This window comes from Thecamonas trahens, assembly GCF_000142905.1.
Source record: "Thecamonas trahens ATCC 50062 unplaced genomic scaffold supercont1.29, whole genome shotgun sequence".
Taxonomy (NCBI): Eukaryota; order Apusomonadida; family Apusomonadidae; genus Thecamonas; species Thecamonas trahens.
The window spans coordinates 1-22,465 of NW_013657651.1; the positions used below are offsets into that span (position 1 = coordinate 1).

At 63.3% G+C, this 22,465-nt stretch overlaps 8 protein-coding genes across 8 annotated transcripts; 2 read left to right on the forward strand and 6 right to left on the reverse strand.

Moving 5' to 3' along the window:
- Window positions 1-1,279: 1,279 nt before the first annotated feature.
- Window positions 1,280-3,545, reverse strand: AMSG_06769 (uncharacterized protein). The gene has a single exon (XM_013901381.1). The coding sequence runs from the start codon at window positions 3,383-3,385 to the stop codon at window positions 1,292-1,294; it is 2,094 nt and encodes a 697-aa protein (XP_013756835.1). The 5' UTR covers window positions 3,386-3,545; the 3' UTR covers window positions 1,280-1,291.
- Window positions 3,546-3,948: 403 nt separating this feature from the next.
- AMSG_06770 (leucine-rich repeat protein soc-2) lies at window positions 3,949-5,553 on the forward strand (the record flags this gene model as incomplete). The annotated part of the gene is made up of 2 exons (XM_013901382.1): window positions 3,949-4,094; window positions 4,169-5,553. The coding sequence occupies 2 exons, from the start codon at window positions 3,949-3,951 to the stop codon at window positions 5,523-5,525; spliced, it is 1,503 nt and encodes a 500-aa protein (XP_013756836.1). The 3' UTR covers window positions 5,526-5,553.
- AMSG_06771 (D-3-phosphoglycerate dehydrogenase) lies at window positions 5,548-8,640 on the reverse strand (the record flags this gene model as incomplete). Its single annotated transcript, XM_013901383.1, has 2 exons — window positions 5,548-8,349; window positions 8,572-8,640. The coding sequence occupies 2 exons, from the start codon at window positions 8,638-8,640 to the stop codon at window positions 5,563-5,565; spliced, it is 2,856 nt and encodes a 951-aa protein (XP_013756837.1). The 3' UTR covers window positions 5,548-5,562.
- A 348-nt stretch (window positions 8,641-8,988) lies between these two features.
- On the reverse strand, window positions 8,989-10,380 carry AMSG_06772 (bax inhibitor 1). Its single transcript, XM_013901384.1, has one exon. It carries the CDS (start codon window positions 10,302-10,304, stop codon window positions 9,033-9,035), a length of 1,272 nt encoding a protein of 423 aa, XP_013756838.1. The 5' UTR covers window positions 10,305-10,380; the 3' UTR covers window positions 8,989-9,032.
- A 111-nt stretch (window positions 10,381-10,491) lies between these two features.
- On the reverse strand, window positions 10,492-11,717 carry AMSG_06773 (uncharacterized protein; the record flags this gene model as incomplete). Its single annotated transcript, XM_013901385.1, has 2 exons — window positions 10,492-10,653; window positions 10,692-11,717. The coding sequence occupies 2 exons, from the start codon at window positions 11,715-11,717 to the stop codon at window positions 10,609-10,611; spliced, it is 1,071 nt and encodes a 356-aa protein (XP_013756839.1). The 3' UTR covers window positions 10,492-10,608.
- A 1,900-nt stretch (window positions 11,718-13,617) lies between these two features.
- On the forward strand, window positions 13,618-16,406 carry AMSG_06774 (uncharacterized protein). The gene has a single exon (XM_013901386.1). It carries the CDS (start codon window positions 13,862-13,864, stop codon window positions 16,181-16,183), a length of 2,322 nt encoding a protein of 773 aa, XP_013756840.1. The 5' UTR covers window positions 13,618-13,861; the 3' UTR covers window positions 16,184-16,406.
- AMSG_06775 (uncharacterized protein) lies at window positions 16,192-17,960 on the reverse strand (the record flags this gene model as incomplete). The annotated part of the gene is made up of 1 exon (XM_013901387.1): window positions 16,192-17,960. A coding segment is annotated over one exon (1,748 nt), but the record flags the coding sequence as incomplete, so codon positions are not given.
- Window positions 17,961-19,115: 1,155 nt separating this feature from the next.
- On the reverse strand, window positions 19,116-22,178 carry AMSG_06776 (uncharacterized protein; the record flags this gene model as incomplete). The annotated part of the gene is made up of 2 exons (XM_013901388.1): window positions 19,116-21,915; window positions 22,081-22,178. 2 exons carry the CDS (start codon window positions 22,176-22,178, stop codon window positions 19,116-19,118), a joined length of 2,898 nt encoding a protein of 965 aa, XP_013756842.1.
- Between the last annotated feature and the right edge of the window lie 287 nt (window positions 22,179-22,465).

The following is a 22,465-nucleotide window of genomic DNA, read 5'->3' on the forward strand; positions in this document are numbered from 1 at the left end:
TCGCTCGCCCGCCCGCTCAACCACTCACAGCCAAGCCAGATCAAGCCAGATCAAGCTCAGCACGACCTGTTGCTGGCTATACAGGGGGAGTGGCTGGTGTGGTCACAGGGAATGGAGGTGAGGGTGTGTAGATGGCTGGATTGAGATGAGTGTGGTGGCTGCCGCTGGGCGCTCCAGCTGTGGCCGAGGCCGAGGCGAGCAGCGAGTGATCGAGTGACGGCCAGCCGCTCGTCGCTCAGCCACTCGCCGGTATGGGCGCCGTGCTGCTGCTGTGGCAGGAGAAGAGGAAGCCCAACCCCGAGGCGGCGATGACCAGGTTGGTGATTATGCTGATCCTGATGCTCATGGGGATGGGGATGGGGGATGGCGATGGCTGGCGATAGGAGTGATGGTTGAGGCGGCAGCGTTCATGGTTGCGATCGCGGACGACGAGCTGAGGCGGTTACTGTGGCTGACGCCGAGGCTGCGACTGCTGGGGAGAGAGAGGGAGGATGCGAGGGATGTGACGAGGGAGACGGATAAATGATCCATGCATAGCGAGCAAGCCAGCTGCTGCGTATCACCATCGGCGCCGGATCGCTGCCGGGCGGGCCCAGTGGGCGACAGCCCAAACGAGCGAGCACACAACCCAAGTTCGAGGCCGAGGTCGAGGATGAGAGCGCAAGATCGAGATCAGAAGGACGAGCAGAAGCGGAATAGCGAGTACAATGACGCAGACACTGTTGGTCTGATGCACATGAATGTCATCGTCGTCGTCATCGCCATCACCATCACCTCCGCTGCCCGCCGCCAGCCCAGCCCACCCACTCGCCTTCACCGACATCGACACCAACTGACGATGGCACACCCATGGCCACTTCCTAGCCTGTTCCTACTCACTCTCCCGTCTACCCTCCACCCTCTCGCACCGCAGCCTACAACTGCCCCCTCCACCAATCCCAAGCCCTCGTCTCCATCGACACCCCTCCTGCCAACTGCGCCGCTGATCATGACTGGGCCCAAGTCCGACTGGCCGAGAACAAGCCACTCCTCCTCTCACTCTCCTCCCCAACCACATCCTCATCCACGCCTCCCCTCAACCCCTCCACCAACACCCATCGGCCTACCCATGCCTCAATCCCGACGACGACGGGCACGGTGACTTGGACGACCCGACAGCAATCGCATCAGCATGACCAGCAGCATTAGCAACACCACCTCTACCACACCCAACACAACCCAAACACAAATAAACAAGATCACAGCCACCGCCATCGTCCCCATCCCCGCCATGACTCTTGCCCCTCGTCATTTACTGCCCATCCTCCTCCACCTTCACAAGCCCTCCCCTGATAAAGTACTCGGTCACCATCCGCCGCCGCTCTCTCACCTCGCTCAGCACGCCAAGGATCGAATTCCACGACTTGCCTTCCTCCACATGCATACGCAGCACCTCCTCCCTGCTCGGCATCCGGATCGCCTCCAGGAACTTGCGCCGCTTCCACTCGCGGTACTCGCCAGACGACATCCCACTGCTGGATTCCGAGCTCGAGCCGCTGCTCCCCGCATCGCTCACGACCCCAATCACACACGACGATTCCCCGTCATCGCCGCTGTCCGACACCATCGGCAGCACCTTCCTCCGTCGCCGCGCTCGCTTCCGCGCGATCCCCTCCACCACGCCCACGTCCTCCGCATTCCCCACCATCTCATCCACGCTCCACCAGCCAGCTCCAATCACAGCCTTGCTGTCGGCGTCAAACACCACCCACCGGCGGATCACTCCGCGCAGCAAATCCTCCATCACCCCGGCCTCCACGTCCACTGCAAGCGCAAGCCCAGGCCGCAGCACGCCTGCCACACGCGCCATCTCCTCACGTGTCGGCTTCCACGCCACTCCAGCCCCGACATCTTGCGCCGCCAGCCTTAGCTTCGCCCGCTGCTCCTGGATCGCCAAGTGCGCCACCCACTGCGCCTCGCGCCGCGTCATCCACCCGGAGAACAGCGACTTCTTTGCCTTGCCAGACCCAAACTCCAACCTCACATGCAGCATTCCATTGCGCGTCGGGTGCTGGCCTGCTTTCCGGGCCACAACCGCCCTCACCATCTTCCTATCGACCACAAACCCTCGCATCGCCAGGCTCCTACCTTCGGCCGCAGACACCACGCTCCGCTCAGACTTGGGCACTGCCCTCACCTCAGCTTTGCGTTCCATTCGCACACACGCCTCCCGCGGATCGACTTCCATCGGCCGGCCCAGATACCCGCTCGACGTCGCTATCTCTTCCGCCACCGCCAATCCGGTCGCCGCCTTCCGCCCCGCCAGCACATCCTCCACAATTCGATGCGCAGCAAGCGCAACCTCATCCTGCCGCAACCAATACGCCCCGTAGCCCTGACCGTCAGCCCTAAAATGATAATACACCGCGCTCGGATTCATCGGATGCCGTCCATACTCCTTAATCAACTTCGCGCTCAGCTTGGCTCCATCAACCTCAAACCCATCCAGCGTCACCCTGTTCCACTCACCAACAGGCCACCGATCTCCATGTCTGACCCCATACGACCACATCACCATAGCCCGTGACAGCCCCATCACCCGCGGATCGCCATCACACACCTCCACCCTCCCATCCAAGCCACTCGTCGTCGCTGTCCCTCGCTTCGTAGCCCGTTCCACCGCAGCAGCAGCGTACTCTGCCCGCTTGGCCTCCCGCTCAGCCTTGCTCAGCGCCAGCCACTCACGAATCGCCATGTGCGCCACCCACTCCGCCTCGTCAACCGTCAGCCATCCCGAGAACAGCTGCCGCGCCGCATTGCCATATGCCACATCCAAGTGATAGTAGGCCATCATCTCGCGCACAGGATGCATGCCTCTATTTTTGACCACACTCACCATCACTTTCTTCCCATCGAGCAGGTAGCCCTGCGCAAACACACGCATCGCCCGTCCGTCCACAGCTTGCCGATCCTTGGCAGCCACCGTTCCTGCTTCCGCCTTACGTTTCGCCTGCTCTTGCACATCCCGCGGATCCACAGCAGGTATCTCCCCCTCCCACCGACTTTCGCTCACTCGCGTGTCCACATCACCATCCAGTGGGCTCCCATTCAACACAGACTGGACGAGCAGATGCGCCACAACCTCCAGCTCGCGCACTGCATACCATCCAGAATGCAGCGACTTGCCTCCCGCTTTGAATTGCCAGTAGAACACATCCGTGAAATCAGGATGCATCCCCATATTCTTGTCAATCACGGCGCACATCGGCCTCCCCTCCACCAGATACTCGTCCAGCCGAGGCGCAAGCGACGCGACCCTTCCGGTACAGCCAGCCGATCCCGACGATGCACCGTCCTCCCCCTCTTCATCCGCACAGCTGCCTCCACTCGCGGATCTACGCTCCATGAGCCCTTGAACGGCGACACCGTCCGCTCATCCCCCTTCCTCCTTCTTCAGCTGCCGCAGCTCGTCCAGCGCGTCCACGCCGCCGGCCGCCAACACAGCCCCGACCGCCGCCACCTCGTCAACCGAGAACCACCCGGACAGCATCCTCTTCCCCTCAGCCGACGTAACCGCCCAGTTCAGTACTCCTTCCATCTCAGGATGCATCCCATACGCCTGATGTGGCGACGCCCGCAAGCCCTTCTCCAGCTTGACCGCCCTCGCGCCCACCACAGCCTTGCGCTTGCCCACACGCACCCTCCTCGCCACCTCCATCCGCCGCCTCTGGTCAGCCACAGCAGCGACGGCTGCTTTCTTTACAACACCACAAACGTTCATATGCGCCATGGTTATCACAACCCTATTTGCTTCCACTTTGGAGTTGGGTGATAAAGGCCAGGGGCTCCAGCGTTGCGAGCGAATGCCCGCCCCGCACCCTGGCCCCTCACGCAACAACCCGACCCACTCGACCCCCCCCCCCCCACACACACACACACAGACACACACATACCCCTCACACACACACAATGGGCTCGGAGCAGTCTGCCCTTGAAAAAGAGCTCCGCACCTTGTCGGACGTCGCCCATGTCGACCTCTCAGTCCGCGGACTCTCCGACCTTCCGCCAGCCGTCGACAAGCTCGAGGGCTGCCTCTGCCTCGACTTGAGCAAGAAGTATGTATTCCTCTCTCTCCCCTCTTGGCCAGAGTGCTATCCATGTGCCCTTTACGTGACTCACGCCTCTTTAGCGAGCTAACCACGCTACCAGATGAGATAGGCGAACTGCACAACTGCCGGCGATTGCTGCTCGACAAGAACCAGCTGGTCGAGTTGCCTGATGCCATCGGCGGCCTCAAGCAGCTCACCGAGCTCTCGCTCGCCAAGAATAGAATGTTTCTCCTGCCTCTCACTGAGGCTCTCGCCGGATGCTCTTCCCTGACTGTGGTGGATCTCTCGCACAATGGGCTCGAGACCACGCCGGCTGTCCTCTTCTACCTGCCTGCGCTCACCACGCTCAAACTCCACCACAACGAGATCACTGCCGTCGATCCGCTTGTTGTGCAGAGTACCGCACTGGACGTCCTCGACATCTCGTTCAACAAATTGCGAGTCCTACCAGCTCTGCCGGCCTCTCTCACTGCTGTCTTTGCCCAGGAGAACGAGCTCATCAACGTTGAGGCGCTTGCCGACCTGCCCATGCTCGAGCGGCTCAACCTCGCGTCCAACGAGATCCAAGAGCTCCCAGACTCGTTCTTCTCCCGGCTGGCGGCACTCCAGCACATCATCCTGTCCAACAACCCGGGCCTGGTTGCGCTGCCAAGCCTCGCTGGCTGCGTCTCGCTCACCAATCTCACGCTCGAAGGCTGTGGCGTCAAGGCCATGCCGCCGTCGCTGGCTGCATGTCGCAATCTGGAAGTACTGCGGCTGCGCGGCAATGCCGGCCTTGCCGCCAACTCTCTGGCGGTTGCTACTCTGGTTAATCTAACCAAACTCTCGCTGTGTCAGATCGGGCTCACGCTCCTGCCCGACGGCCTCTCTGAGCTGTCCTCGCTCCACACTCTCGACCTCCGACGCAACAAGCTCATGGCGGACGTCATTGACAATCTAGGGCTGCCCAATCTCCACCGCTTGTATCTCTCGGGCAATCCGCTCGGCGTCGTGCCTGTCGGCCTCGAGCTTATGCCGCTCACCGAGCTCGGTCTCTCGTCGACGCTACTCGACGACGCCACAGGCGTCGACGCCGTCACCTCGCTCACCTTTCTCAACCTTTCGTCCAACAAGCTCACCTTTTTGCCGGAGCACCTCGCCGACGTGGTCCAGCTCCGCAATCTCCAGCTGCAGGAGAACTACCTGGGTAGCTTGCCCAAGACCATCGGCGCTCTGACCAACCTCGAGCGCCTCGACGTCTCCGACAACGACATCCGGTCACTCCCGCCTGAGCTTGCGCACTGCAAGCGGCTGGTGTTTCTCGAAGCGCTCCGCGGAAACCCCATTATCTTTCCGCCGCGGCGTGTCATGGATGCCGGTCTCGAGGCCATCATGGAGACGCTGCGCAAGCGCCTCGGCTCGGGCGATGGCCCACTTGTCATGGACGCGGCCAACTGATACAAGCTAAACTCCCTCGTCCTCCTCACTGCGTCGTTCACTTGCGGACAACCTCGTCATAGGCCCAGGCAACCCAGTCCATGAGCGCCTCGACGTCGGCGGTCTCCACGGTCGCACCGCACCAGATGCGGAGGCCGGGCGGGGCGTCGCGGTAGGCGCCGATGTCGTAGGCGACGCGCTCCGAGGCGAGAAGGGCGACGACGGCCTTGACCTGCTCGGGCGTGGCGCCTTCGAGCTCGAGGCAGACCGAGGTCGACGAGCGGGTCGCAGCGTCCTTGGCGAGGAACGAGAGCCACGGGAAGCGATCGACGGCGCGCTCAACGGCGCGCAGGTTCGCCTGCGAGTTGGCAATCATGGCCGGGAGGCCGCCGATCGAGTCGGCCCAGCGGAGAGCGTCAAGGCAGTCCTCGACAGCGAGGAGCGACGGCGTGTTGATGACCTTGCCCTTGAAAATGTCGAGGTTGGCCGAGCCGTCGCCCTTGCGGAGGTTGAACACCTTGGGCACCGGCCACGACGCCGTCGTCGTGTTGAGCCGCTCCACCGCCGCCGGCGAGAGGATCATCGTGCCGTGCGCGGCCTCGCCGCCAAGCGCCTTTTGCCACGAGTACGTGGTGCAGTCAAGCTTGTCCCACGGCATGTCCATGGCAAAGACTGCCGAGGTCGCGTCACAGAGCGTGATGCCCTCTCGGTTGTCGGCGATGAATGGTGCGCCGTCGGGCACGCGCACGCCCGACGTCGTACCGTTGTAGGTAAAGACGAGGTCGTGCGCCGGACTCACACCCGACACGTCCGGGAACTCGCCGTACGCATCAACACCAAAGTTGCGGACATCGAGCTTGAGCTGCTGGACCGCGTCCTTGTACCACCCGGTCCCGAACGACTCGAAATGGACAATGTCGACCGGCCGCGAGCCGAGAAGGTTCCACATCGCAGCCTCAAACGCTCCAGTGTCCGAGCCAGGCATGACGCCGACGTGATACTCGTCGGGCACGCTCAGAATGCGCTTCGACTCGTTGGTGAGCTCATTGAGGAGCGCAAGGCCTTCCGAGGAACGGTGCGAGCGGCCAAGGATGCCCGTCGGGAGCTCGGCCACGTCGTAGCCCGGGCGCTTTGAGCACGGGCCGGAGCCAAACTTGGGGTTGTTCGGCCGGATGACCGGCTTGGACTCGTCGAGCCCGAGCGCGCCGCCAACCGATGACGAGAGCGCCGGCAGCTTTGCCGACCGCACCGCAATCATGCCGTCAAGCCCGGCAATCGAGTCGATGAGCTCGTCCGGAATCGACGAGTCGACAGAGACAACGCCGACCGCCGCGCCCGACGGCGAGCGGCCGAGCGCAAACGAGCCGACGTTGATGTTGGCCGTGCCGAGCAACGACGTGATCGCGCCGATCACGCCGGGCTTGTCATCGTTGCGGAAGTACAGCACGTTGCCCTGCGGGAGCAGGTCGATGGCAAACTGGTCGAGGTTGACAATCCGCGGCTGTGGCGCCGCCGTCCCGCGCCCGGTCACAGTACCACTCACCGACCGCATCCCGTCGGCACCCTCAAACGTGATGGTCAGCTCGTTGCCGTGCATCGTCGGCTTGTTCTCAAACAGCTCGTTGATGGAGAGACCAAACTCGGTCGCCATCGACGGTGCGTTGATAAAGTTAACAGGCTCCTCCACCATCGGCGTGAGCATGCCCTTGAGTGCCGCAGCCTTGAGCAGGCTCGACTTGCCCTTGAGCAGGTCGCCGCGAGTCGAGAGCGTCACCGACTTGAGCTTGTCGGCGCGGAGCTGGATGAGGAGCGAGCCCATTCGCTCAGCGAGCTCCACAAACGGCAGCAGATCCTTGTGCTGCATCAGCTCGGCAAGGATGCGCGAATTGACCACCCCACGGACCGCCCGGTCCTCAAACACGTCCACAATCTGCGACGCAATGTCGTGCGCCACCTTGTGCTGCGCCTCCTCCGTCGACGCGCCGAGATGCGGCGTGCAGATGCACCGCTCATGCTCGAGCAGCGGCTTAATCGCCTCTGGAGGCGGCTCAGACTCGTACACGTCGAGCGCTGCTCCGGCCACATGGCCCGAGTTGAGCGCGTCGAGCAGTGCAGCCTCGTCGACGATGCCGCCGCGCGCGCAGTTGACAATCCGCACTCCGGGCTTGCACTTGGAGAGCGTGTTTGCGTCCACAAGCGACCGCGTCTCCGCCGTCAGTGGCGTGTGGAGTGAGATAAAGTCGGCCTCGGCCCAGACTGCGTCGAGGTCGACAGCCTCGATCGCCTCGGCCGCAGCCGCGTCAGCCGACATGAGCGGGTCGTACCCGATCGTTCGCATGCCCATCGCCCGGCAGATGGCCGCCACCCGCCGACCAATCTGTCCAAGCCCGACAAGCCCGAGCGTCTTGCCCTCCAGCTCCGTCCCCATGTACTTCTTCCGCTCCCACTTGCCAGACTTAAGCGACGTCGTCGCGTTCGGGATGTCGCGCGAGAGCGCCATCAGCAGCGAGACCGTCAGCTCGGCTGCCGACGTTGTGTTGCCGCCGGGCGTGTTCATCACCATGATGCCGGACGCCGTCGCCGCGTCCACGTCGATGTTGTCCACACCGGTTCCGGCCCGGCCCACCACACGGAGCTTGCCGGCGCCGGCCGCAAGCACCTCGGACGTCACCTGCGTCCCCGACCGCACCACCAGCGCGTCGTAGCTCTTGATTAGCTCCACAAGCTCGTCCGCAGGCACCTTGTCGCGCGCGTCAACCTCAAACCCGGCAGACTCAAACGTCGAGACGCAGATCGGATCGATCGGGTCCGAGATGAGAACCTTGCGAGCCGCAGCGAGCGCAGCCTGTTCTCCCCACCGCATCCACCGCTCTTTTGCCGGTGAGTATCAGCCAAAAACAATTTGGACACAAAAAAACTGTCTCGTACACTCTTGCAGCTGCTGCCTCTAAGATTGCGCGCTGCGCCACGTGGCGCGCCCGCCCACCCCGCCTAGTCCACGCTCTTTCCCACACTCGCACTCCACACACACACACACACACCGCCCGCTCCCCTTCAACATGCGTACAGCGCTTGAAAACGAGAAGCCGCCCGTAAAGCCCGGGAGGCCCAGTACAGTCCGCGTCAGTCGCAGCATTGGGTCGCTTGACGTGCAGTGAGCGGCACAAAGAAAAGTGGTGAAACGCTCGATCACTTGTAGTATCAATCAATGACAAACGAGCCTTCCGGGTGGCCAATCAATTTGGCTGCGCAACTCCCGCACTTGCGGACTCGGTGGTGGAGTCTACAGCCACCGCTGCAGCAAGTGGTGGAGCGTGACGCGTAGACAGCGTCTCGCCCGCCAGCTTTCCTTCCCCTAGTCATGGTCCGATCACTCTCAACAACCCTTCCACAACGCTCCTGCTCCAGCATGGGCTCGCCGCTGCGCAGGGCGGCGCGCAGACTCAGGGCAATCAACCGCCGTGACGTCACGGCGTGGGGCTACTGTTCGAATCGAAGGTTCTCCTTTACTCCCACTTGCTCGAGCCATCAGTCGCGACGGCCGAGGATCTGCAGCAGCATCATAAAGACACCGCGGAGGTTGAGGAACATACCGAGCGCGTCGTCGATGTGGTCCTTGTGCCCGTCGCGGGCCGACTCAATCATGCGCTGCGTATCGTAGCCGATAAAGCCCGAAAAGGCAAGGAGGCCACCGTAGAGGTAGACATTGTTGAGGACGGCAAGCGTCGACGGCGCATAGTCGATGAAGAGCGTCGAGAGCTGGATGCCCACGATGGCGAGGAGCGAGCCCATGAGTGGGCCGCCGAGCGTGAGCATCGCCCGCCGTCGCGCCTTGAGCGCCATGAGCGAAAAGCCGCCGAAAATAGCGGTCGTGCCCATGAGCGCCGTCCCCACAATCGTGGGGTCGACTGCCAGAAAGTGCCCAATAAGCGGCGCCGACGAGAGGCCCATCAGCACGCCGCCAGTTCCGAGCATCGCCGCCCGCAACGTCGGCGACACGTCGCGCCCGCGGGTAAACGAGACGCCCAAGATCGGCACAAACGCCCCGAGCGCGTACACCATCGGCGACACACTACCAAGCGCAGTAAACATGCCAAGCATCGTCCCGCCCGCCGCCGCGCCCACCGTCGCTCCGAGGGTGGCGTACACCTTGACCAGGTACCGCCCCACGTCGTCGGTGATGGCATCCGCCTGCTGGCCGGTAAACACGTCGCGCTCCGAGTACTCGACCCGCTCGCCATACCGCCCATCGCCACGCTCCACATCCACCACCTCGCGCCGCCGCGTCTCGGTCTCCTCCTCCTCCCGCTGCCGCTCCAGCAGCCGGACCCGCGCCCGCTGCCGCCGCGCCGACGTCGCATACCCGCGCCACACGCTCGCCGCACCGCCGCGGTGGGCCACTACGTTGCCGGCCGCAACAGCAGCCATCAGCCCGGCTCCGCCTTGCCCGCTGCTCCGCGCAAACACGCTCCTCGCTCCTCCGCACGCCGTCCACTGGCTAGCCATCGCCGCGCACCCGCTCCCAGCGACAGCCTTCTCGTCCTCGGCCTCGTCGCTCCACTCGGCCCCGCCCATCTCGGCCGAGAGCAGCTCGAGCGACCGCGCCGTGTACGGCGGCATGGCGTCGTTTCCGGCCACGCCTCCAGGTGCCATGCTCCGGTTCGTGGCGCTGCCGGCCAGCATGCCCACGGTTGTGGTCAGACTCGTCGCCGTCCGGCGCGTCATGTTCGTCACCAACCCACTGCTCGCTGCCAGCATACCCATACCCGGCATCATCCCCAGCATCCTTGTCGAGAACATGCTTGCAAACTACTTGTTACCACCTGGCTCAACAACTCTTGCTCACTCGGTACACTCGCGGCTGTCGTCGTCGCAGTCGAGTGCTGGCTGTGGAGGAGCGGCGGGTCGGGTCGCACTCGGCTGCCCTGCCATCCCCTCGGTCAGCCAACGACTCAGTGACTCAGTCAACCTGCGAAACCACACACTGACAACGACGTGGTGCCATGTGAACAGCTCCGATGGCGTAAGGTGAACGCGAGCACGTGGCTGCAGCTCATTTACACACAGGTCACCGATGTGTTCGCACTGAACATCAGCGCAGCAGTCATGCGAGGAGATCTCTCAAGCTGTCGAGCCAGCGGAGCGACCGCTCGGTCGGCATCCGAGTGTGTTAATAGAATAAAGAACAACATCACAAGTGAGGGGTGGTGGATGCAATGCCATGATGGCGCTTGCTTGCGCGCGGTTCGCCGGAAATGGTTTCGCCGATGCGCTTGCCGTTGGTGTTGGTTGAGGGGTGTTGCCGCTTGCCTGCTGCTGCGCGGCCTGCTGCGAGGCTTGATGCTGGGCCTGCAGCATCTGGGCCTGGTTCTTCAGCTGCTGCAGCTGATGCATCTGCTGCGCCTGCTGCGCCTGCTGCGCCTGTTGCGCCTGCTGCAGCTGCTGCATCTGCTGCATCTGCTGCATCTGTTGGAGCTGATGCAGCTGCTGCATCTGCTGCGCCTGCTGCATCTGCGCTTGCTGCGCCGGCACATGCTGCTGATGCTGAGGCTGATGCTGCACATGCATCGACGGATTCCAAGCCTGCGACGGCCAGCCGCCAGCAGCGCTCGACTGGCTCGCCTGCGGAAAGCCGCCGTGCACAGGCATGCCATGCGGGTAGCCCGGCATCGCAGAGTTCAGGCCGACCAGCGGCGAGCCCGAGCCTGAGCCCGAGACAGGCATGCTGCTGCTTGGGTTGCCTGTCGACGACGACGACGCCATCGCCATCGGCATGGACTCGTTCGACGACGAAGGCGTGCCCGAGAGCCCAGACATGACCACACCGGACGTGAGGTCGATTGTGGGGAACGGCGACGACACCCCGCCGGGGCCAAGCTGCGGCACCATCGACGCGGCAAGCGGAGGCACTATCGGCGCGGCCATGCCGCCAGTCATCGGCGCCGCCTCCAGGAGCTTGACACGTTGCTCCAGGTATCCGATGTACTCAATGGTCCGCTGCAGGAGCACCGTCCGCGTCACTCGCTCAGCCGAGTTGATCGGCACGTGATGCCGCAGCACCTCGAGCGTGTCGAGGATGTCGCGTCGTCGCTGCCGCTCCTTGCGCCGCTGTCGGTCCCGCTGCAGCGGCGTCTTGCCCGTCTTGATCACGCTCGGCATTTCGAGCTTGACTGGCGGCGCTGTCGGCGTCCGCGGCGCCTCCATCGACGACATTGTACGCGTCCCGCCCGCACCACCGGCTGTGCCATTGCCGCCAGCCGTGTCGGCCACATCTCCCTTCTTGCCGCTGCCTCTGCCTTCACGGTCCTTGTATGAATCCGGTGGTGTGGTGGAGCCGGAGCCGTCCGAGCCCGACGTCCGTGGTGTTGAGATGGAGCCCGTGCTCCGCGAAAAGTCGCCGCCCCGCCGTGCCTCGCGTGACCCGACGCTCTCATTCGAAAACGACGCCGTCCTGTTCTCTTCCTCGCCACTGTTGCTTGTTGATGTGTTGTTGCTAGTGTTGCCCGAGCTGTTGCTCGATCCACTATGCTGTAGTCCTCCCGGCCGCCGCGGTTGACCACCAGGGGTTGGGGAGCCATGGCCTACGGGCCCTTCCATATTTTTTTTTGCACCCTTCGTGAAGGGTTGGCGAAAAATGTCCGCACCTCCGTTAGTCCTCCGCATGGTAGCGTAGGCACCCTAAAGCAACCACACCCTACGACACGTGGACAGCAATTGCATGACTGTCGAAGACAACTGACGTCATCGCCCACCACGGTTCCCTATCCCACAAACACACACACAAACACACACACACAACCGTCACATATCGATTACGCTTTTGCGTAGGTTTGGCTGACCTAAAGCCACAAACCCCCAACACCCCTGGTCAAGCGGGTCAAACTCGGAGTCGGTTCCTGGCCGATTCGTCGACGTCGCGCCTCCCCCCAGGGCAAACCCCCCGAGAAAACACACATACGCACATGCTACAATCCCACAGCTTGACGAGACATGCCCCGGAACCATGCTTAACCTCGCATGTCCCTTTCTGACAGACTGACATACCTACCTTCTTATGCAATGGGGTGAGTGGTGTGTGCGAGGGGTGGGTAGCCTCTGGTTTTTGTCGCGGCTCCTTCGACAGCTTGCCCAATTTGGCGACGTGTCGCCAGCGCACGTGCGAATCACAGCCGCAACACTACCATCGCGCGCACACACTGCGTTCATCATGCTCATCTTTCTTGTCAGCCTCTCAGCTTTCTGAAAAGCTTGCCCCGTCACTGTCTCCGCTTTTATCTGTGTTGTCAGCGATCCACTACAACCTCACGGATGACGCTGCTCTTCCGCTGGTTTTGACCAGGCGGGGAACTGGGGGACTTCGCGAAGTGGTTCTTTGTCGACGCATCGGTTGAAATTGCCCGCACGAACCCTTCGTGAAACGCCCTATCCAACAGAGCTTGGTAGGCCGCCTCTAACACCGACAACATGCAAACTGCTCCTCAAGGCAGCAGGTGCTCCTTCGCGTGGATGCTACCGTAGACGCATTTGGCAGGTTTGCAAGTGGCTCCCTCTCCCATAGCTGCCTGGTGTGGTTTGCAGCTGGCAGCGCGAGCCGCTTCCGACAAGACCCGCGCCAATACTGATCACCCCGGCTCCGCACCGAACTATCTTCACTCACCACCATCGCAGATCAATTTCCACATGGCTACATGACACAATCTTCTCCCAACCCCCATCCTTACAGCATCCCACCCTCTCCATTGTCGTCCTGGCATCAAAGGCAGGGTCAACGCGTTCTCCTTTCCGGCTACTCAGCCGCAACTTCAGCTCGTACGTTAAATTGGTTCCACACCCTCGGCGTCGCCCCTGTGCCGCTCACCGGCAATTGTTGCGTTTGCATGCCGCCATATTGGACGCATCAATAGCTACGCGCCCAAGCCGCTCATCTGCACCCCCGCATGTAGCCGTTCCATGTAGCCACCCAACCCCCACCCACCCACCCACCCCCAGATGCGCGTCATACCTTTCGTTCTCCCCACCACACTTACCCCATTTGCCTGTCTCGGCCATTCAGAAAGCCGACCACTACCGGCAAGTCCCGGTGTCTCGCCAACATATTTTTCGCCCTCCGTAACCAAGCAACCTCCCGACCGCACAGCTAGCGGCGGCTCGGTGGGTGACGACCCGCCGCCGCTCCCATTCCCGGCGACGGCGCCAAAGCCAACTCCCGCTGAGCCTCCCACCTCCCACCTCCCACCTCCCCTTCCACACATACACATACACACCACACACATACATACACATACACGCACACACACACACACACACACACAGACACACACAGACACACAGACACACTCGACGTAGACACGAGACGCATGGGCTCATCCCACTCACGCACCAATGGCGAAGGTGGGGGGCATGAGAGTGGCGGGTTTGGGCAGACCTTTTCCGCCTCGGCAGGCCTGGGAACAGGTCGAGGAGCAAGTCGAGGTGGGGGAACTCCGTCGACTGCGCCAGGTGCTACCCCATCGACTCCCTTCCACGACCATCTCTGTGCACCAGCCGGGATCAAGGTCATTCAATCGGCAGCTGCTGCTCAACTCGCTGGTCAAGGTCAAGTCGCCAGCATCGCCGCAGAGCTGGCAAAGGCCACCCTTGCCTACGGCGCCGCTCTCGACTCGGCCGCATCGTCCCTTGATGCCCTGGCAAAGAAAGAAGACTCCGGCTTTGGCACAGGTGCATCACGTGCTCTCATCGAGACGTCAAAGGCCCTCGCTGCCGCTGCTCACGTCAACAGCACTCGCGGCAGCTCGCTCAAGGCCGACATCGCCCAAGAGGCCGCTCGCGCCTGCGCCTACGAGGCAGAGTGCTACGCATCGTTTGAAGACTCGCTCTCATCCGCCTTTGACGCTTACGAGTCGCTCCTGCACAACATCGAGGTCGCCGCCGCTGATGTCGCAGCTCGCCCGGTCTCGGCCGCCACGCTCTCAAAGTACGACACCGACATGCTCGACGCGCGTCGCCGCTACGAGGCGCTAGGCGCAGAGATGCAGCGCTTCCTAGGTGTTGCCTACCAGATGCAGCGTCTGCGCTTTGTCCGTTTTGAGGATGCTCTCTCGTCGCTCACTCACTTTGCCGCTCTCGCTGCAGGTGCGCCCGTCGGCGGCCTCACCTCGCGCCCGGCCCGCTCCTCGCACTCGCGCACCTCGTCCGAGGTCTCCATCGACAGCTCTCTCGACACGGCCTCCTCGCTTCCGTCCGTGGGTGCCTCGTCGCGGGCCCGTGCTCGCTCCGTCACCGCCGCCTCGACAGACTCGGGCCTTCCCGATGGTCGCCCACGCTTTGTCTTTGCCGACGCGGACATGGCCGATTTTGTCCGCTCCCACGCCATGCCGCCCGAACACCTCGACCCGCCGTCGCACCACTCGGCCTTGCATCCCATCTCAGCCCCGGCTCTCCACCCGCTCGTCAACACCCCGACTCCCACCCCGCTTGCCTCGGACTCGATGTCGTCGCTGTCAGACACCGCCCAGCGCCGCAAGCGTCGCCGCAAGCGCAAGCCCGCGCTCTCGCCCAACGCCGCCGCCGCCTCGCGCCGTCGCCGGAGACGCCGAAAACGCCGCTCGGACACCGGAGACGATGGTGACGCCGGCGACGACGGCGATGACGGTGATGACGGCGTACCCGAGTCCGAGTCTACACCCGCCTCGCCGCTGGCGTGTCAGCCGGCTCCGGTCGCCCATTCGCAGCGTGCATCGCAGCGTGCATCGCAGCGCGAGTCCGACACAGATCCGCCGTCGTCGCTCACCACCTCGCGAACCATCACATCACCCAACTCGTCGCCAGGCGCTTCATCATCGGGTGACTCGTCGTCGGGCGACTCGTCGTCGACAGGCATCGCCGCACCACCGCCGCGCAGTCCCGAAAGCGCCTCTGACACTGCCGCTGCTGCTGCCGATGCCGACGCCGCTGCTGCTGCCGATGCTGACGCCGCTGCTGCCGACGCTGCTGCTGCCACCGCTGCTGCCCTTGCCCTTCTCACCCCGGTCCGCCCAGGCGCCGCTGCTGGCGTCAAGTGCGCCCTGCCCAAGTCGTCGCTGTCGGGCACCGCCACCGCCACAGGCTCGGGCTCGGACTCGGGCTCAGAGTCGTTTGCCACCGACGCTGCCAACCCCGACCTTGACACCGTCACCTCGGAGCTCGAGATGCACACGCCGATGACCTCGCTGCGGCCGGCCGACGCCGATGCTGCTGCTGACGCCGCTGCCGCCGCCGCACTTGCACCGCCGCCCAAGGCGCCGGCCTCCGAGGGCGTCGCTGACCGGGCACTACGCATCCGCGGGCGGGCGACGCCGTCGCGGATGGACTCGGGTACATGGCGCGAGTATCGCAACATGAGCCTCAAGCGCACCTTTGGATCGGCGTCGAAGCGGTTCCAGGGCCTGCTCGCCGAGCTCGACGCCGCCGCAGACGACTCGTCGCCGCCGCCGTCGCCGTCTGCGCTCCTCATCGAGGCCCGCGAGACCGAGACCGAGCTCGACATCAACTCGTGGTCGTCGAGCGACGGCAACTCGTCGGCAACGCTCAAACGCGCATCAACAGCCTCGCTCGCGGCATCGTCAAGTCTAGCCAAGGCGCCGTCAGCCCGCGAGCTCCGCTCGTCCTTCTACGACGAGCTCATCGACGACCTGCTCTGACCGCATCTAGCCAAAGCCTCTGCGCTTGTTTACAAAAGCACCGCCCGGAGCGCAATGCCGAGCGTGACCAGTGCCACAATAGTGAGTCCGCCAGCAAGCCGCGGTGTCACCACATAGCCGAGGAGGCCAAAGCCCTCGGAAATGCTGTTCTGGTAGACGAGGAGCGAGGTGTCGATGCCAACCGACCGCCGCATCGTCGCCAGCCGCTGGATCTCGGACAGAATCTCGCGCATAAACACCGAGAACTGGGCCGAGATGTGGAGGAGCGCAAAGACAATGCCAAGGACGTAGACAATGACGTTGAACTCGGAAATCGATTCAAGCACGTTGCACCCGGGGCACCCGACCGTCCAGATCGTCGTCAGCCAGTAGCCGCCGGCGAGCGCGTACGCCGCCAGACAAGGCCCAATCCACGCGTAGTGCTCGGCACAGAGTTGCTGGACCCGGGTAAACCACTCGTAGAGCGAGGCAACCTCGACGTCGCGGAGCGTCCCAATCCGAATCCGCCCGCGGACCACCCGCGCCACTGCCGAAAGCAGCACGAGCTCGCCGCCAAACACGCCCACAACGCCCACTTGCACACAAACCGTGGCAGAGAACAGTAGGTGCAGCGCAGGCCGTGCGCCCGTCGGGAGCTCCACAGACACGTCGTCGAAAATCCGGATGAGTTTCGAGTTGAGGAGCCAGCACGAGACAACCGCCGCCACAAAGACAAGGAAGACCACTCGGTTGAGCTCCACGCGGAGCTCGTCGAGCGAGAGCGGGTTGAACGCCTCAAAGTCACGCGTCAGCGTCGACGTCAGAAACCGCACTGATGCTGTCAGGCTCATCGCTCGCATGCCGCGGTGCTCTTCGGCCTTGGTGCACTTGCGGAAGAGGAACGCAAGCCGCGGCGTCGGGTTGTTGCGCAGAACGCCAAAGTAGGCCAGGAACGGCGCCGGCGAGAGCAGTGCAAATGCCACAGCATACGCCGGCGACTCTTGCACAAGCACAAGCGCCACCGCGGGAAGCGAGAAGAGTGAAAGCACAATGATGAGCCGGAGGATAAAAACAGGCAGTGCGCGCGCTGAGCAGAGCGACGGCGAGCCTCCCACCAGCCGCGGCTGTGGCAGCCCGCTGCCAGCCGCGGAACCCATCGCCTCCTCCTCCTCTTCATCTTCCTCTTCGCCACAGCCGCTGGAGCTTGCATGAGGATGCAGGCGCGCCACCTCCAGTGGTGGCCTCCCTGCTCTGGCGATCTCGCCCTCGTCCTCCTCCTGCTGCTCGATGACGACGCCGCCCGCACGAGCGTCGCCAAACAGCGCCGACGGTGACCGTAAAGTCGAGTTGCGCGTCATCCGTACCACCGTCCGCATCGAGTGCGAGACCGAAGGCGCTTCGTTCAAGCCCGGCCGCGAGTCGGTGGTGTGCAGCTGCAGGCTGCCGCCAAAGTCGCCGACAGCCGCCGGCGATGGTCCGACGGGCAACGGAATGCCCAGTAGCAACAGAAATCGCCAGAACATCCGCGCTTCGGTCCGCAGATGCCGCCGGTCCGTTCGGTCCTGGGCCACGAGCCCGCGCACAAGCTGCTCTTGGTTCGCCCAGTGCTGTTCCAAAAAGTCACCTGTCACTGACCGCGCTTCGCGGACGCCATCCATCGAGTCGTCCGACGGAAAGTCGCCGTCATCGCCGGCCCGGAACGAGCCGTCCCGGCCCATGCCGGCCGTGCGCCACGAGCGAGAGAACGACGCCACTCGCGGGATGGTCCCCGGCCCGCCGCCGGTTGTCGACGGCATCGACACCCCGGAAATGTGTGCGTGCGGGAGCCCGGACTGTCCGCCAGATCGCCCCGACACGTGCGAGCCGAGCCCGACATACCCGTGGCCCAAGCCAGGGCCGCCGAGCCCACCAATGGCATCACCTCCGAGATGCGCCTGTCCCTGGCCGCTGTAGTAGCCGTATCCCATGCGCCCGCCACCCAGCCCCATATCCTGCTCGCCAAACCGTCCGCTGTCGCCACCAAAGCCATACCCGACACCGCCTGGCCCACCAGGCGCCGCCAGGCCGCCGCCTCCAAGCCCGGTGCCAACACTGGGACCGCCTCCAGGACCAGGACGCCCTCCATCGCCGCCACCACTGCCGCCGCCACGCCCACCACGCCCACGTCGAACACGATGGTCAGGAGGAGTAGGCGGACGAGGATAGACCTCAAACTGGTTGGCATACTCGGTGTCAAAGTCGTCATCAGAGTCCTCCGATGAGAACGAGCGATGTGGGGAGCCAGGCGCACCACCAACGACAACGCCACCACCACCGCCACCACCACCACCGCCACCACCACGCCCACGACCGCCACCACCACCACCACCGCCACCGCCACCGCCACCGCCACCGCCACCACCGCGTGCTGTTGGTATGCCTTCGTCACAGGCAGACTCACTCTGGCTCGTCATGTCGCTCCCCTCCCCCTGACAAACCCTCGGCCACTTGCTCAACCTGAGAGCTTGCGCGACGTCGAGTGGCTGCGGTTGCAAGCAATTGACTGGAGTGAACGTTCGAAATAATCGTTGGTCTCATGGCGAACGTTGCAATAATCGTTGGTCTCATGGTCATCGTTGGGGCGAACGTTGCAATAATCATTAGTATCGTGTGTGGTCATGGTCACACGCATGGGCGAGCGGGACGGGATAAGGAGATGATCAGCCTGGCACACAACTCAGAAGGTCTCAAACTCTGCGCAGCTTGCCTCGATTCGATTTCTTGGTACTGTCATACATAGCTTCTAGCCAGAGACGCTGGCGTCCCATTTCAAGCCATTTTGCGATCACTTTTTCCTGGTCTTGATCAACTTGCCTCCATCCCCAGGAAAGACTACGTGTTCCCTGTCGGAAGCGTCTCGATCGAGATCCCGACCACAATGGATACAGGGTTAAAGAGGTTTAACAATAAAGAATCAGTTGAGGCGATGGTAGCCAGATGACGACGGCTCATCGTCAGAGGCCGGGACGGAAGGGCCGAGGACGTGGGCGTGGGTGTGGACAAAGACGACGACCGAGAGGGCGACAAAGGCGACGGCGCCGGCAACAAGGACGTAAGAGGCGGGCATGAGGGTGGCGTCTGCGGCTAGACAGACAGTGTTGCCCTTGAGCGGCTCGGAGAGGTACTCGTTGAGAATCGGGTTGAGGGCGGCGCACTGCGGGCCGACGACAAAGCCGATAAAGGTGTGAAGCTGGGCAAGGCCGGCGACGAGCGAGATGACAGCCACGTCGACGGCGGACCACGAGCAGGTGACTTCGACGGCAACGGCGAGGCGGCGCTGCCACGCAAGACTGAGCGGGACAAACCAGAGGACAACCGCAAGGAGCGTGGCCACGAGCGGGAGCACGAGCGAGGCGATGTAGTAGAGAACCTGCAGGACGATGATGCCAAAGTTGGACTTGTGCGTGGCACGGACAAAGGCTTCGCCCACGTCATACAGTGAGTACTCTTCCGACGAGGGCTGCTCAAGGACGCCAAGGACGTACGCGATGGCGCCGTCGAGCTCAATCGAGAACAGCGGGACAACAGCAGCAATGGAGACGCAGGCGAGCGTGACGACCGAGGTGACTGCCACAAACACCGTGGCCCCGACCGAGGCCTTGCGCCAGAGCGGAGGTCCGACCGCCGAGTCTCTTGCCAAGCCGAGCGGCGTCGAGCCCGGCGAGCCGCACTCGGCGCCATTGAGGACGAGGGCAACACCGGCCGGCGAGATCGCGCCGGCGGTGACCAGCTGGTGACGGCGAGCCTCGTTGCGATGAAGCTTGAGGACAAGGTGCGAGAAGAAGAGGCAGGCACAGAGTGTGGCGACTTCGACGTACATCAGCGGCGTCGGCTCGACAGCAACGTCGACGGTAAAGGTCTGCCCGGACGGCGCCCCGGGCGGCGCAATGAGCTTGACATGGAGGGTGATCATGACGAGGTAGATCGAGTAGATGGAGACCAGGATCCATGTCCCCATCATCTGGGTGAGGTGGAGGGCGAGGAGGCGGACGCGCCGCGGGAACCACGACGGCCGCAGCAGCAGTGAGCCGGCAAGCACCGAGTGCTTGATGTACGTCCACCCTCCCGAGAAGACGGCAAGGAGGATGGCTGGCGGATAGACCTTGGCATCCCAAAAGTCCTGCACAGAGCCCTTGAGCGTAAACGAGAAGAGCGACGGGAGGTGGGCCTCGCGGCCGCCGACGTCGAAAAAGGCAAAGAGGAACGCAACAGTGCCTGCGCTCACATTGATGACGCAAGCGAGGTTAGCCCAAATGAGGACAACAAGCCCGCTGGTGACAACCGGCGAGACGTCGAGCGCGAGCGCAAGAGGCAGGTCGTCGTCGTCCTTGGCCGTCTTGCCCACGTACGCCAGCCAACCGAGCGAGGTGGTCGAAGCAACGACGAAAAACGCCAGCGCAATGACAATCGCCAGATGCGAGAACGCCTCCTCCTGCTCTTGTGGACCCGACTGTGGATACTGCGCCTTGAGCGTCTTGAGCTCGGACGCCAAGGCGTGGTTGATCTCGGGCTCGACGAGCGGGACGACCACGCAGTCGAGCGTGCCCGGAAGCGACGCCGCAAAACCGTACTCGAGGAACCGGAGCGTCTCCAGAGCCGCGGTGTTGAGCTCCGAGCCGGCCGTCCCATTGAGGCCATACACAACGACGTCGACAAACGAGGCGTTGAACCAGAGCGACTCAAGACTGACAGCGTCGACCGAGGCAAGCAAGTTGCCCGGCGAGAGGTACTGCGAGGTGTCGAGCGAGCTGAGAAACTCGGCGTCAATCGCGACGTACGTCGAGATGTCGAGCGTGGCTCCAGCGAGCCTGCCCGAGAGCACACCGCAGTCGGTAAAGACGCCATCGCCGGCGAGTGCCGTGGCACTCGCCGCCACGCAGAATGAGATGTTCGCGGCCAGAGCGTCGGCCGAAATCGATGACGATAGCACGTACGGCGACCACGAGGCCGGACGGAGCGTGTCAAGCTGCTGCCAGGTGTCGAGCCCATTGAGCGCAAGCTCGCCGAGCTCGATAGTGATGTTGAGGGTGTTGTCGAGGAGGGCGACGGCGAGGGTGGTGTTGAGGTCGACGGCGTAGTACCCGTCGTCGGTGAGCTCGTCCACGAGGGCGTCGAGCCCGACCGAGGTCGACACGTTGTTGACGACGTAGTCAAGGAGGGCAACAACCGGGTTGGTACGGAGGTTGATGAGCCCGCCGGGCGGTGGCGGCGGAAGTGGCGGCGGCGGCGTGGCGCGGCGCTCGGCGACGCAAGTCCCGACCTCGTCGGCCACATGGTCGAGCGCAAGCGACATTTTCGACGCCAGATCAGGCGCAACCTTGGAGCAGAGGAGGAACTGAAGCTCGACCTGGAGCTGTTTGTGGAGCAACTTGATGACAAAGTCCATGAGGTCGGCAACAACGCCGCCGTGGAACTCGACCTTGGCCAGCTCGACCACGGCAGTGCAGTCCTCGACTGAGACGGAAGAAGGAAAGTTTGCCGACATGTGATGAAGGCCCATAGCAAGGTCAAGGCGCGAGCCGTCACCAATGGCCAGATCGTAGCTGCCCGAGCCATGGAGATGCGGGAACTTGTCCTCTTGCACATGCCAATCACCCGCACATTCAACAGCCAGCGCCCCAACCTTGACGTCCAGCGATGTGGTGCCTTCTTCCGTTGCCACATTGACCTCGAGATGACCAAGAACAAAGCCCTTGCACTCGCCCTTGGTCAAGCTGATGGTCACCAGATCGTCCAACGTTTGAGTAAGCGGAGGAAGCGGGACGACCAAGTCGTCCAACCAACATTGCAAAGTGGTGCATTGCTTCATCATGCTCTCAACCATCATCTTCCGTCTCTCCTCCATGGCGGTAGTCATCGTCGTGATGGACGCCATGGACGCTGTGGTCGTCACCGCCGCCGTGCCGGTGGAGGAGGTGATAGAGGCGGGCGACGCCGCGGCCGAAGGCCAGGTGACGGCTGCCGAAAGCATGAGCATGACCAAGAACCATACGGGTATACCGGTGACGTGGTGGGTCATGGTGAAGAGGGTTTGGCGTAGGTGGTGTGGGAGTGTGGGAGTGGGGGGTGGGGGGGGGGGGGGGGGTTGTCGGGAGAGGGGTGTGGCTGTGGTTGGTTGGCTCAAGTCTGGTACCGTCACGCGTGCCCGTTGTGGTCAGTCTGGCAGAGCAGAGTGTTCGGAGAGAGGAGGGGGGGGGGGAGGGGGGGGGCAGGGCTCCGATGGGAGGATACGGTGGGTAAAGGGAGGCGATGTGGTAAGTGAGG

Excerpts from the sequence above, each read along its gene's own strand:
- AMSG_06769 (XM_013901381.1), bottom strand. The coding sequence starts at position 3,385 with ATGGAGCGTAGATCCGCGAGTGGAGGCAGCTGTGCGGATGAAGAGGGG.
- AMSG_06772 (XM_013901384.1), bottom strand. The coding sequence starts at position 10,304 with ATGTTCTCGACAAGGATGCTGGGGATGATGCCGGGTATGGGTATGCTG.
- AMSG_06774 (XM_013901386.1), top strand. The coding sequence starts at position 13,862 with ATGGGCTCATCCCACTCACGCACCAATGGCGAAGGTGGGGGGCATGAG.